Here is a 12239-nt window from a genome sequence, read left to right as displayed (position 1 = left end):
TTATGATACAAATGCGTTTCGCAGGCCGACTCTTGCAGTAAGGGTGACCCTATCTGCGGTTTATATCTTGGGGAGCGAATATTCCGGAGGCGCTAAACACGCGTTAACACTCGACTATTGGTTTGAATACTAGTGGTTGTATAGCACTTATTGTAACTCATTGCTTATGAATCGAGGGATCATTTGGAAAACGAGTGTGAACGTGAAGAAGCATGAAATGAACAATGAAGATGGTTGGTTGGCAGCATTTTACATTTCAAGTTGTTGTTTGGAAGTTTGTCATTTGAACGTTTCCTTTCTCCGCCAAGCACACGCCACCTCCTGCAACCTAACTACCTCTTCTGTAAATCTACAAGACAGCTCAACAGCTTCATTTTCTAAACGCCATAAGCACATGTCATGTCTGTACTTTACAATTCGTAACACTTGCACATACTTTCCATCAACACACGGCATGCTCTCTGGAATCACAGAGAACCTTCCAGCGCTTGTCGCAAGACGGTTTGCTGCAGCCAAACAGTCTGGGGCCTTAGTCTTCTCACAAACCGAGGTCACGACAATATCGGCCTCAGATACACCAGTAAGTCATTGTATCTCTTCCAGATTTGGCGGCGCTGCTGGGCCCAGTGGGACGTTTGTTAATTGTTGGCACCATACCAGTTCCAACTTAGATACTGTCCAGCTCTCGCAAGGAAGCCAAACAATAACATACCCCAAGATCATGAGCGAAAACAGTCGGTCATAAAGCGAGATCCGTTCCACGATCCTCCTGAAGATCTTCTCATCACTGAATTTCCGCAGTCCGATCCCTCCCATATATTGGTCCTAAATAAATTCCCTATTATATCAGATCATTTTATACTTGCGACCAAAGCGTATAAACCTCAGGCCGATCTACTAGAGAAAGAGGATCTCCGGGCTACATTTGAATGTCTGAAAGCATGGCAGACGCATGGGGGACCAGCGGGGCCGAAACGCCTGTTTGCATTTTTTAACTGCGGGGAACATAGTGGTGCTAGCCAACCCCACAGACACCTACAATTTTTACCCGTGGAAAGAATGGCCCAACCCGATGATGGAAGCTGGAAGCCATTAATTGATGGTAATAGTTCCTCTGCATCAAGGAATTTCGATCATCCAAACTCCTTTGGCTTGCCATTCGCGTGCTATGCGGTCGATCTACCAGCAGAACCATCCGAAGATGAGCTGCACCGGTCATACCTGCAATTATACGGAATGGCTCTGAAGACTGCGCAGGGATCCTCAAACCCTCGGTTAGATTCCATGGACCCGGAGAAACTGAAAACCAACGGGCCGAGTGCTATTAGCTATAATTTAGCCATGACTACATCGCGGATGATGATATGCCCTCGAAGGAGCGAGTGTGCATGGTTACCAATAGATCCTAACCACCGAAATGATATTCTAGAAGCTGGCCTGGTTAAGCTCAACGGTACTATATTAGCGGGAACGTTGATGGTAAAAGCAGCCGCTGAATGGGATGTTCTGAGAAACCAACCTGATATCTTGGAATCCGTATTGGAGGCGATTGGGTTTCCATATCCAGATCCAAATGCCAGGATGTGACACATAAATGCGGTGTTAGCCATCTGTGCCATGGATACGTTTTGTGTTCGTATAAGGCAATACTCTATATCATGCTAGATTGCAACACACCACACACCCAAGACAACTTGAAGGGCGATTTTGATATATATCTAGTCCTTTTTGTGAACAGGTATTGACCGTATTGAGCAGGGGTTTGGGGAAATGGAATGGCGAGCTTGTGAAGGCTTGGCTGGCAAGTTTTGTCCTAATTAAGATGAGTTCTATTCACTGGATTATATATATATATATATAAGTGTGTGTGTATGGGGGGGTGGATTAATGCATTTATAAGGTGCGTATGCGGTTTCCTTTACCCGGGTATCATTACTATCCTGAGCTCAACTGAAATGATGTCCTGGCCGTAGTGCTATAACATTTTGCTGAATTTGCGCCCATTTCTTCTTACAAGTTGCATTGCCAAAATGGTATGACCCTCCATTCATCCATATATATTCTCCCACTTGCTTCCACGATATTTTGGGAGACTTGATGTCCTCTCCTGTGCCATTTTGTACCGGGTTGGCAAACTTCCTCACGGCTTCACAAAGAAGCCGTACCTGATAAGCAGCACATCTTTGTTAGTACTACTGATACGTTAAAAAAAAAAACGACAAGGGGGATATACTCACATCTTTCTCCTGCCATCGTGGCTTCCTTACCCGCTGCTCCTTTCGTTTCGTTAGTGTTCTGAATCTTCCTCTTAGTGTTGACTCGGCCTCGGAGAAGTTTCCCTTTTCTTTGATTTCCTTATACGACATTCCCGCACGCTTGCATTGGATCAGGTATTCGTCTTTTTCGCTGGTACGCTGGGTGCCGATAATTGCCCCTCTCAGCGATTCACAGGTTTTTATCTTTCGGGGCCTCCCTGGTTGTTTTATAGTTGTCGTGTTCGGCTCGAATGCCCCAATGCCAGCCAATTGACCCTGCCATTCTGACAGCTTTTCACAACTGGGATTTTGATCGATATATCCCATCGCCACGTTCATATCATGGAAGTCTGGAGAATCGAAACTGACCGGCTCGTGGAGCGTGTCCGGAGTGAAACAGGTGGAGAACGAAGATTCCGGGCTGCATTGGTAGCCTAGAGACGTTGTGGGCAACTCATTCCAGCCATCCTGTGTGATTGGCAAGTTGATCTGGGTAATCAAAGATGGAGAAATATCATTATTCACGTCATCGGGCCATCGCTGTGGTTGTTGAATGGAGTTTTGCACCCCATGCCACGAGTTTGCCGCATCCTTTGTGAAGTCTGGAACATTCTCTCTGCTACCCGTTTGCTCTGGCCATTCGGCGATTGCGGGAAATGCCGATTCGATATTCGTATCCGAAGTGGTCGATATGGGCATGCATGTTATTCTATTCGTGGATCCCGCCCAACCCGGCTGAGGGTATCCTTGTTGATGAGACGTGCCATTCACATACGTGCTCCTCGCCTCCTTGGCCCCGTCCCAGTTACTTCCACAGCTTTTGAACGCGTTCTTTTGGGTCTGCAGCCTTGGGACATAATTCTGGACTTCAGCCGTCCCCATAGACGGGTAGAGTGAACCTGTCAGAGCGCGACCCAGGTTGGATCTTGTTAGAGATTGCGCTATTGCTGGGATTGTCGAATTATTGTTTCTCTGGCTGTTAGGTGGTATTGTTGCAATGAAGGACTGGGGTGTTTGGCTTCCTGGCCCAGATCCTGCTAGGCTCGCCCGTGCAGTGCTCGTATCCGCTGTGATTATGGGTGCTGGGAGGCAGTCAAAATGAGCTTCAGCATCGTCAGAGCCTCCGCGTCGCTGTTGGTTTTGCGGTCTAATGGATTCTCTGTCATCGAATTTACATTCTGCGAATTTGAAGCCGCCTGCCATTTCATATCTGGAATTCGAAGCTTCGAGCTTGCCGGTCGAGTTCAAAAACTGGCTGGGATGGCCATGGTTTGGTTGCTGCTGCAGACCATATGAAGGTACTTTTCCATACCATGCACCTTGTGTCGTCGAGAAGGTTGATATCGGGGATTGTTTCGGTATATGTACTTGGCCGGGTGTAATGGATGTCTCTCGATGAGCCCATCGTCGGGGCAAAGCCATCTCTCTAAACAGACTATTCGAACGAGATTGCTATCCCCTCTCAGTACTGAGGCACCTGGAACGGATATTGCGCAAACAGTTTCAGCTCTGATCCTCTGAGAAGGTCGTTTGTCTGATGATAACCTCGACAATTCTTTAAGAATGTGACTTTTGTTGAATGGAACTAAAGCGAATTCTGGATACTTTCGACAGATTGCTGTGGAGCTAGCTAAAGCTTCATAGAAGGGGGATGTGTCCAGCGAGATACTGGTACGGATTCTGATAAACAAGCAATCCTCTTAACTGGAAGATTGTAATATTGTTTCATTAGTATTCAGTTGCGTTTGAATATGGCATGCTTGGTGGACCATGGAAGCTTACCCAAAGCTTCCTCATTTATCAGGTCAGCAGGGAGCGCTGAGGGCTTCATCTGTTATCATTTCTATTCGAGTAGCGTTTGAGTCTTGGGCTCCCCAGAATGTAATACTCAAAACAATATCCCAAGTCCAATATGGAGAATCAGTATGGCAAAGGAATGGGAGAAAGGAGTAGATTCTAGTTTCTAGGCGACGGTGACCTCATTAAATGACTTTAGATTCTACGGTCTATCGCGGAGATTTACAACTATATTGACCGTTAAAACTTTCTTTCGCAAACTTCCTCGCGCCGGCATGTGGCACTTGCAGCTGAGACGACCTGACCCAATTTTCTCCTCAGTTTCGAAAACATGGAAAGCCGTTGAGCGGCCACGACCACTGGATCACGTTCCCCGGTTTGCCCTGAAGGTTAATCCTAACTGCTTTGTTTGGGTCAGGGAAGCAAACAGTACACGATGGATCGACCCGACTCGCCAGAATAGATGCCACCCCATTCTCAAATTCGAATTAAGGGAGTAATAAACGAGGAATGTGTCTCCAGTGATGAACTAGTATGAGGCCCCTTACATATATAGCGGCTACTCACATACGCCAATTGCACACATTTGTTAGGGTTCGATGATGCTAAATGCAAGCCATCGTTGAGGACAACTCTCTAGAACTTTCGAGGAACATGCCATGCCCTTCGATGCTGCAACTTCGGTCATGCGTGTGCGGAGACCGTCTGCCTCCCTGAGGACCAGTCTCCACGCGAAAAATGACACATCAGTTAAGCTTACTAACCTTAGTTTTGCTGCCATATGGCATGACTGGTTGCGTGTCTAACAAACTTTGGCATCCCGCGATCTAAGCGCCACATACCTTTGTAGATCGTGTTGTCACATCTTGCCAGATGGTCTACTCTCGCAATGCTGTCGGCCGTCGGGGGAAGCCGCGTTTCAGGTCCAACCCTTTCTGAGCACACTTCTCCCTTGGAGGCATGATTTCTTGCAACTGTTTCTGCACTCGCTACTCGGAAACCCAGCAGCAGATGTCCTAGCATTTATTGACCTGTGATGCTCCGGAACATCGACTCTTGTGTAATCAGGAAATGCGCTCTCTTTTCAGCGTTGTCCTGTCCCCGAGCGTGCTCCAGCGTTCACATCTGCTGGCTGCAGTCCAGAACAAAGCGCTGATCAACCTTTAGGGCTGCTTTTTTCCCGCCATGTTTGCTCGTGGCACCTTGTGGCTGTGCTGATTAATTGACTGCCGCCGTTGCCTCACGGTTTCTTTTCTTTTTCTTCTTGCTTTTTTCTTCCTTATTGCTGTTTTATGTCAAGCGGACCGCTTAGGCTAAGCCGATGAAATTATTAGCCTTTGGTCCCTGTGCAGACGTACGATCTAGATCAGTCCTTGTCTAGTGCTCTTCCCGTTCTTTCTGATCACTGCCGGCCCTTTCCGTGTGGTGTGGAGTAATTGTCAGGTGTGATTGGGGATGCACCTCTGGTCCGGAAGAGTAAGTGAGATGGTTTTCATTTTACCCGTGGTTCTTAGCAGAGCCCCAATGATACGTATATCTTTACGAGGGACTTAATAATAGGTGCTTTGAATAGCATTTATAAATGAATTTTAAGTGTCTTTGCCATCCCGTAAGTCCTATTCGATTTCCGCAACCCGAGGTTGCTAACTACTATAGTTGTACCAGGAATGAACTTTTTGAACGGGGCTCTGTACAAGTGGCTGTTTCCCTCTACTTTTTTTCATTTTTCAACGTCGAAACGGGTTTCAACTACTAAGACGATTCTCTAGTCTCTTGGCCATTTTTAATTTTCTTATTATCTTTTAGCAATGAGGATCGAAACTAACCTTATTGTCCTGCAGAGCAACTGGCAACCTCTGCGGATGAACCCGATAGAGGGGTTCCGTACAGACTATCTCTACAAGGCAGAGTTACTGATAGGTTAGAAAACTAATAAGTCCAGGCTGGATGAAAAAGCAGGAAACTGAAAACCTTACGTAAAACCGCTGATATTTGCTGCAGCCGGCCGAAAATATCACACTGCTTTCCCCTTTGACTGCCAATGAATCGATGAAGAATTTTCTTTTTTCGATCAAAAGAAAAGAGAGAACTAAATCTGGGGTTCATCTAGCGCCCGCACGCCTTCACAGGCAAACTGCTAAATGCAGTTCCTGGCGCAACGTGGCTGTCGTTAGTCACGGACGTGGATAGTTGGGACCCTGCCTGCATCTGCAGAACTTTCGAGAAGGCAAAGTCGAGAGGGAAAGAACTTCGCCCGTGCTTCGAGAACCCCTATTTCTTCATCCGCCCCGTTTTTCTTTTTCTCTCTCTTTCCTTTCCTTTTCCTTTCTTTTTTGCTGAGAAAGGGGACAAGGCGTGGCTTCATGCAAGGGACTATCTGAGGGTGAAAAGGCGCCGCAGACTGAACAGCTGACATCAAATGGCATAAAAGATTGGCGACGAACTACGCAGCAGCTCGGAGAATATTGCCATCTTTTTTTTTTTTTTTTTTTTTTAGCCATTCTTGAAGTCCAACTACCATACTAATATTTGTATTGTCCTCAAATATCTCCTTGTCTTGGCAGGCGTGGAAACTAATGCGCCATCTTCAGATAATTTTGATCCATCTTTTATAGCATTGTGCCAATCCGGGCTGATGCGTTTTTATTGAGGCTGTTGCGGGGACTTGCGTTCTCCTCTTTGTTGCATGCACATGTCCTCACCACCTTACCTGGGCTTTGCCAAGCATCCATGGATAAAGCTGGCTTGAGCATACGGAGTGTATAGATGCGTCGCATAAACATATAAATGGCTTTTCTTTCTTTGAAAGACTATGCATGCGCATGCAAGAATACCCGCTGGTGTATACAGAAACGTCGACTTCCCGCTGACCTGCGCACATGCACGAACATTATCAAGGATCCTTTACCCAGGTAAATTTGGTTGGCTTTACCTTCAAGTTAGTAGCGGCGGACACGGTTCAATACCTGATCCAAAATGAAAGATCCCACTCGACGCCAGTTTTTACACGCCGTGAGAACTCGAGGCTGTTCTTATGGAATAAGAACATGAGTTTCATATTTGGTTTCGCTTCAATTTTCATCCTGCACGCTACCGCTGCGTCATTTAATAATCATATAGTTGTTTCAGACAGGGGACTCTCTGCTGACTTGTTTGGTTCTGTTTTGCCTTGGTTGAATAGATGAGTAGATGGACCACTGTAATCTAGACGAGAGAAAGACTTGGGAGTGAAGGCTTCTCGGGAGGAGGTAAATATTTGACAAATCGAGCCCGCTACAGGGATATCCATGGATGATACTCCTGTACTTTGTTAGGCCACTGGAGCAAAAGAGCTCTCTCACACCAGCGCCATGCTGGTAGTAGAGGGGACGAACCAATCCAAACCCCCCAACATACTTAAAGCACAAGGGGATAGGAATGCTTAGTAATAACTATTTGTGCTTGGACAATCAATTCTTTCGATGTGGACCTGCCTTCCCTATGTTTCGTCAAATTCCCGTTTCATATCGTTTTCTTATTTCGTTTGTCTTTTTTTTACCTTTCATTCTTCTTTCGCTGAAACACAACCAAGGATTGTTCCCATTTTGCCTTTCGTCCCGTAAATACTAGGACAGTCTCTACTCTCGGAAACCTATCCTCACCTAACTGCGGTGAGACAGACATGCACCACTGACATCCCTGTTGACATAGATCTACTTCTCTGACGCGGTGGACGAGGTGGAATAACCGCTATCGACTAGACATTGCCGGGGGGTGGAGGATGGGGTTGGAATTTACCGCTACAGTTGGGGCGGTGGAACGAACACAAAACAAAACCCAAGCCAAAGAAAGCACCCCCTAGTCTCATTTTACCTAACAACCTGTAAACCCAAAGGGAAAAAAAATCTCGCGTAAGCAAGACAGAAAATAAAATGAGCTTATTTTGGACAAAAGTGGAAAGGGACTGACTGCCTGCTGCTAAATAACTTATCGAAAACGAAATCGGCCTATGTGTTCTTCCTGTGATTCCATCCCTGCAACACGCTGATTACAACACCAAATATCAACAGCAGCCCATTGAAGCCGGCAAGGAGGTAGAATGGTGACTTTGGAGAAATTTTATCTGAGAGGAGACCTCCAACTTTTGTGAGGAGTAGAATACCCGCTCCACCGCATAGCGAATACATTCCGGCAACCGAACCCTTGAGGTGGACTAAGTTGTTGCCGTTTGCTGATGGTGGTGACATAGATTTTGGGAGAAGGGCAGAGCCCTCATCTGAAACATGGTCTCTGGTGTCTATGAAGTTTTCTGACGCAGCGTGGTCGGTTGAATTTGTTTGTCGTCCATCCGGCTCATGATGGCATGAAATTGCTTCTTGGTAATGGTCTGGTCCAAGGACATGGGCACTGAGACCTGCAAGGCTGCAGACGATCGACCCGATCTGGCTGATCCCGACCAAGGCCATGGCGGCGAATATGACTGGACTCCCCTCCGGGCCGCGTATCTGGGGGGTTGGCAGGAGGGTTAGGAAAATATACCCAATTATTCCGGCCAGAGCAGCGGAGAGAAGGGGGACATTGTGTCGTTTTGATCTAGCTGAGAAATAACCAAAGATTGGTGCGAAGCAGAGGGCGGTAAGTTGCGCGACACCCGTCAACATTGAAGCAACAATGTAGGCCTTGGGACATGATTTTTTGATCTCACCCAGGCCAGTTTCTAATATGTGGAGTGGGCTACCCGGGACGTCTTTATCACAAAGACCAGAATACTTATAATATCGGTTCACATATAGAGGAATAAATAAGGAAATTCCAACGGTTGAGGCTCGAGCAACAAATCCGCCCAAGTATGCGAGTCCTATTCCGGGTTGTTTAAAGCCGAGCAGGAATGATGCGTTAAACTGTGATATGTATGATTTAGGAAAACATGACGACAAAGTCGAGCTTGATGTCGTTGTCATAGGACGGTGTAATCCATCAGAAGTATGCTCTCTAGGGTACCTAAACGGAGACCTCCATTCCGTGTATTGATCATCAGGCAGATTTCGTAGGCCGATGAAACAAACCGCGGAAATAACAAGTGAGAGCAGAGCGACCACATAGTAGCTCAGTTTGATGGACTGAGTGGGCGACCGCCCCGATTTCTCAAACCACGCCGGAAGAGGCAGGAAAACCAGCAAGGCAACCACGGCGCCACAACCCTGTAAGCATTCCAACGACGCCTGCCAAATATGAGGTGGAATCCTTCTCTGGCCGTTTTTCGCATGTTTTTGAACATGGAAATGTCGCCTGATAAAGTACTGGTGTTATAGTCAACTCTGAAGCGTTAGAAGGGCGAGGCGTATGGCCATGAATCCCTTGGGAGCCATCCAGCGGGGGAGGGCGCGCAGTTATTACAGAGCTCTGATCTGAAATTATAGAGGTGCCATCCAAGGGACTCCTGCTTGCAGTCATAGCTGGAAGAACAGCAGTTACCATGGTAGTTACTGCTGACCCACCGAGGCTGAACAAAAGCCTGCCTAGAAGGAGCTCGGGGTAAACATTTTTGGCTTGCACAAACAGAGCCAGCGCCAGGGCGATAATCAGATAGCCTACCGTGCATACCTTGACATATACATGTCAGAGTTTATGAAATAGCAGTCCAATGGATACTTCCAACTCACATATCTGACTCCAATCCGATCCGACAGCATTCCCCATACGGGACAAGCCAACAAAGCCAACAGCTCATCCGCGAACCCAAGCGTACCAATAGCATCACCTTCACCGGTTGGGAGCTTGATTAGGTCCGTAACCACGAAAGATATCGACGAGTTCAAAAACACGAGGAAGGAGATCGAGAAAAGGCAAACACCCAACAAGTAGGTTGCGGTCTGCAATTTAGTTGCCGTAAACATCATGCCGTGGGTTATGGCCGAAGTTTGTCACGCCCTGATCATGGAGAATTTAGCACCAAAACATTCAACCAGAGCTGTAGGAAACGTTGTAGTAGTCTAGAGACAGGGAATTCACCTCAATTATCATATTGGAGCGATCAATACTTTTAACTAAACCCTCAGCCTTCCGAGTGCACGTTCTGTGTTGCTGGCATTGACGTAGTTTGCCCTCCCTGGCCCAACGTAAGGTTCCAAGGTTGGTTCAGGGTTTAGCGCATCACATGACTGACAAAGACGCATCCAAAACGTGAATCCTCCGAGATTTATATAGAGACCTATTTCATACATAAAACTTGAGTTATTTGTGTAAATACTATTCAAAAGGGCCCTAGATTCCTCAAATTCCACTTCTCCAAAGAGTCCAATACAAATAATCGCATCGACCGTGCAAAGCGACTGGACAATTTGCGCGTCCGCCGCGGAATATTAACACGTGATTATGTTTAGTCATTTTTGAGCTAACTCAGCATTTTGAGTGCTCTGATTGGCCCGTCATTTCCCCTCAGGTCTCCTACCGGCGTCGATGATGATAGCTGGCATGAAAGTCCGTTAATCTCTCGCGCGACAGTTTTCGAAGTCGACCGGCCGTGGGCAAAGCAGAACACCCACCCTGGTTTTTTGGTATTTAATTTTAACCATGTCTTCATAAGCCACTATTTTTCTTGATGTGTTTTTCTTTTTCCTAGCTACAAGCCTCAGCCCAGAGAAACGAACGGGGTCGGCCGCCATGAGGTTGGCAGCATATGCTGGGGTATGACATATACGATATTTCTATTCCCGTGAACGGACATGCGAAGTTGATTCTAACTATCTCCTAGGCTTCGACAGTCCTAGCTGCTGGTGTGATCCTTAATGCCTTGCACCAGAGAGCGAACTTTTATTCTGCCTGTGTCTATCTCTCCCAGAGCACAGCGAACCTCATGGTATGTGTTTGATAGTTGCGGTTAAAGCTCAGCGTGGATAAACTGGCTAATGATAGCCGCAATTTAGATCCTAACGAACTTCTGCCTCTTGATCGTCGGATTCCTGCTATATGGACTTCAGAAATTGTTATATGGCCCCCTCCGCCCCATCGAAACGGAGCAGCTGTATGAAAGGGGTTGGTTTGCCGTAACGGAAACATGTCTTGCGATGACCATATTTCGTGGAGAGATAGGAGCTTGGTTTTTGGTCATGTTCGTTTGCCTTTTTGTTGGTAAAGTCTGGGGATGGATCGGAGAGGGTCGAGTGGAAATACTTGACCAACAACCTCCGCAACGGCCCCGTCTTTTCCATACGCGGCTGGCACTTTCCCTGATTTTGGCCGTCACATTCAACACCCTCATGCTCGAGTATGCCGTGAAGACCGTGCTCCGCAACGCCCGACCCGACATGATGGTGATGTTTGGATTCGAGTTTGCTATCCTCTCGATCCTCTCGACCTCGACCGCGGCGAGATATGGTATCTCCCTCTGGGAGCTCTATGTTACCAGACAACAGCGGCACGCGAAGATGGAGGAACGAAGAGCAGAGATTAGAGCAGCGAGAGCAGAAGCTATCCGGCAACAGTCGAGCGCCGGTCCGCAGGAACTTTTAAATACCTTACCTAGCGAGGATGACATTGATGAAATGGAGCTTGACGTTCCAGGTTGGGAGGAAAAGGGCCGATGGATATTTTATCTTGATCTTGCAACTGGTGGGTATAATCATAATCATAATCACTATTGTTGGCTTCTCCAACAGAATTGCGCAAGCTGACCAAAATTGTAGACTTTCTAAAACTTGTCGTTTATCTGTCCTTCTTTGCGATACTTTTCACCTTCTACGGCCTACCAATCCATATTCTTCGAGATGTTGTACTTACGATGAGGTCATTCGGGAAACGAGTTGTTGACTTCCTTCGTTACCGTAATGCCACGAGGGATATGCATCAACGCTACCCGGATGCAACTGCGGAAGATATTGCCACAGGGGATGTATGTATCATTTGTCGCGAAGAGATGGAGCCTTGGCCACCTGCGGCTGCTCCAAATGGTGAAGCCGGTCCGGCTAGACCTTCTGGGCCTGTTTCGGATCGATTACGACCGAAGAAACTTCCCTGCGGCCATATACTCCATTTTGCATGCCTTCGTAGCTGGCTTGAACGCCAACAAATCTGCCCAACTTGCCGACGACCTGTTGCCTCAGCTGCAATACGTCGAGATTTCAGTGCTACGCAGGGGATTGCAGGTCCTGGAGGCCCTGGAGGAGATGGCTAATGGCGGTGTGGGGGCTCAAAATCAGCCTCTCGAGG

The 12239-nt window shown here is 47.2% G+C and overlaps 4 protein-coding genes across 4 annotated transcripts in view; 2 read left to right on the top strand and 2 right to left on the bottom strand.

Annotated features, from left to right (window-relative positions):
• Positions 1-166: 166 nt before the first annotated feature.
• HCAG_02773 (conserved hypothetical protein) lies at positions 167-1587 on the top strand (the record flags this gene model as incomplete). Its single annotated transcript, XM_001542552.1, has 3 exons — positions 167-233; positions 369-580; positions 661-1587. The coding sequence occupies 3 exons, from the start codon at positions 167-169 to the stop codon at positions 1585-1587; spliced, it is 1206 nt and encodes a 401-aa protein (XP_001542602.1).
• A 359-nt stretch (positions 1588-1946) lies between these two features.
• On the bottom strand, positions 1947-3677 carry HCAG_02772 (predicted protein; the record flags this gene model as incomplete). Its single annotated transcript, XM_001542551.1, has 2 exons — positions 1947-2165; positions 2238-3677. The coding sequence occupies 2 exons, from the start codon at positions 3675-3677 to the stop codon at positions 1947-1949; spliced, it is 1659 nt and encodes a 552-aa protein (XP_001542601.1).
• A 4361-nt stretch (positions 3678-8038) lies between these two features.
• Positions 8039-9931, bottom strand: HCAG_02771 (conserved hypothetical protein; the record flags this gene model as incomplete). The annotated part of the gene is made up of 4 exons (XM_001542550.1): positions 8039-8932; positions 9098-9320; positions 9526-9622; positions 9781-9931. The coding sequence occupies 4 exons, from the start codon at positions 9929-9931 to the stop codon at positions 8039-8041; spliced, it is 1365 nt and encodes a 454-aa protein (XP_001542600.1).
• A 257-nt stretch (positions 9932-10188) lies between these two features.
• Positions 10189-12239, top strand: part of HCAG_02770 (predicted protein) — a gene marked incomplete at both ends in the record, with an annotated part of 3247 nt that continues 1196 nt past the window's right edge. Inside the window, 5 exons of the mRNA XM_001542549.1 lie at positions 10189-10214; positions 10435-10588; positions 10786-10890; positions 10958-11642; positions 11717-11922. Coding sequence (XP_001542599.1) covers positions 10189-10214; positions 10435-10588; positions 10786-10890; positions 10958-11642; positions 11717-11922 — 1176 coding nt within the window. The remainder of the gene's footprint in view (positions 10215-10434; positions 10589-10785; positions 10891-10957; positions 11643-11716; positions 11923-12239) is intronic.

Source organism: Histoplasma capsulatum, genomic scaffold (assembly GCF_000149585.1).
Source record: "Histoplasma capsulatum NAm1 scaffold_2 genomic scaffold, whole genome shotgun sequence".
In the NCBI taxonomy this organism is placed as follows: domain Eukaryota; kingdom Fungi; phylum Ascomycota; class Eurotiomycetes; order Onygenales; family Ajellomycetaceae; genus Histoplasma; species Histoplasma mississippiense.
Note: the sequence above shows the minus strand (reverse complement) of the source record. Positions and strands in the feature narration are given on the sequence as shown.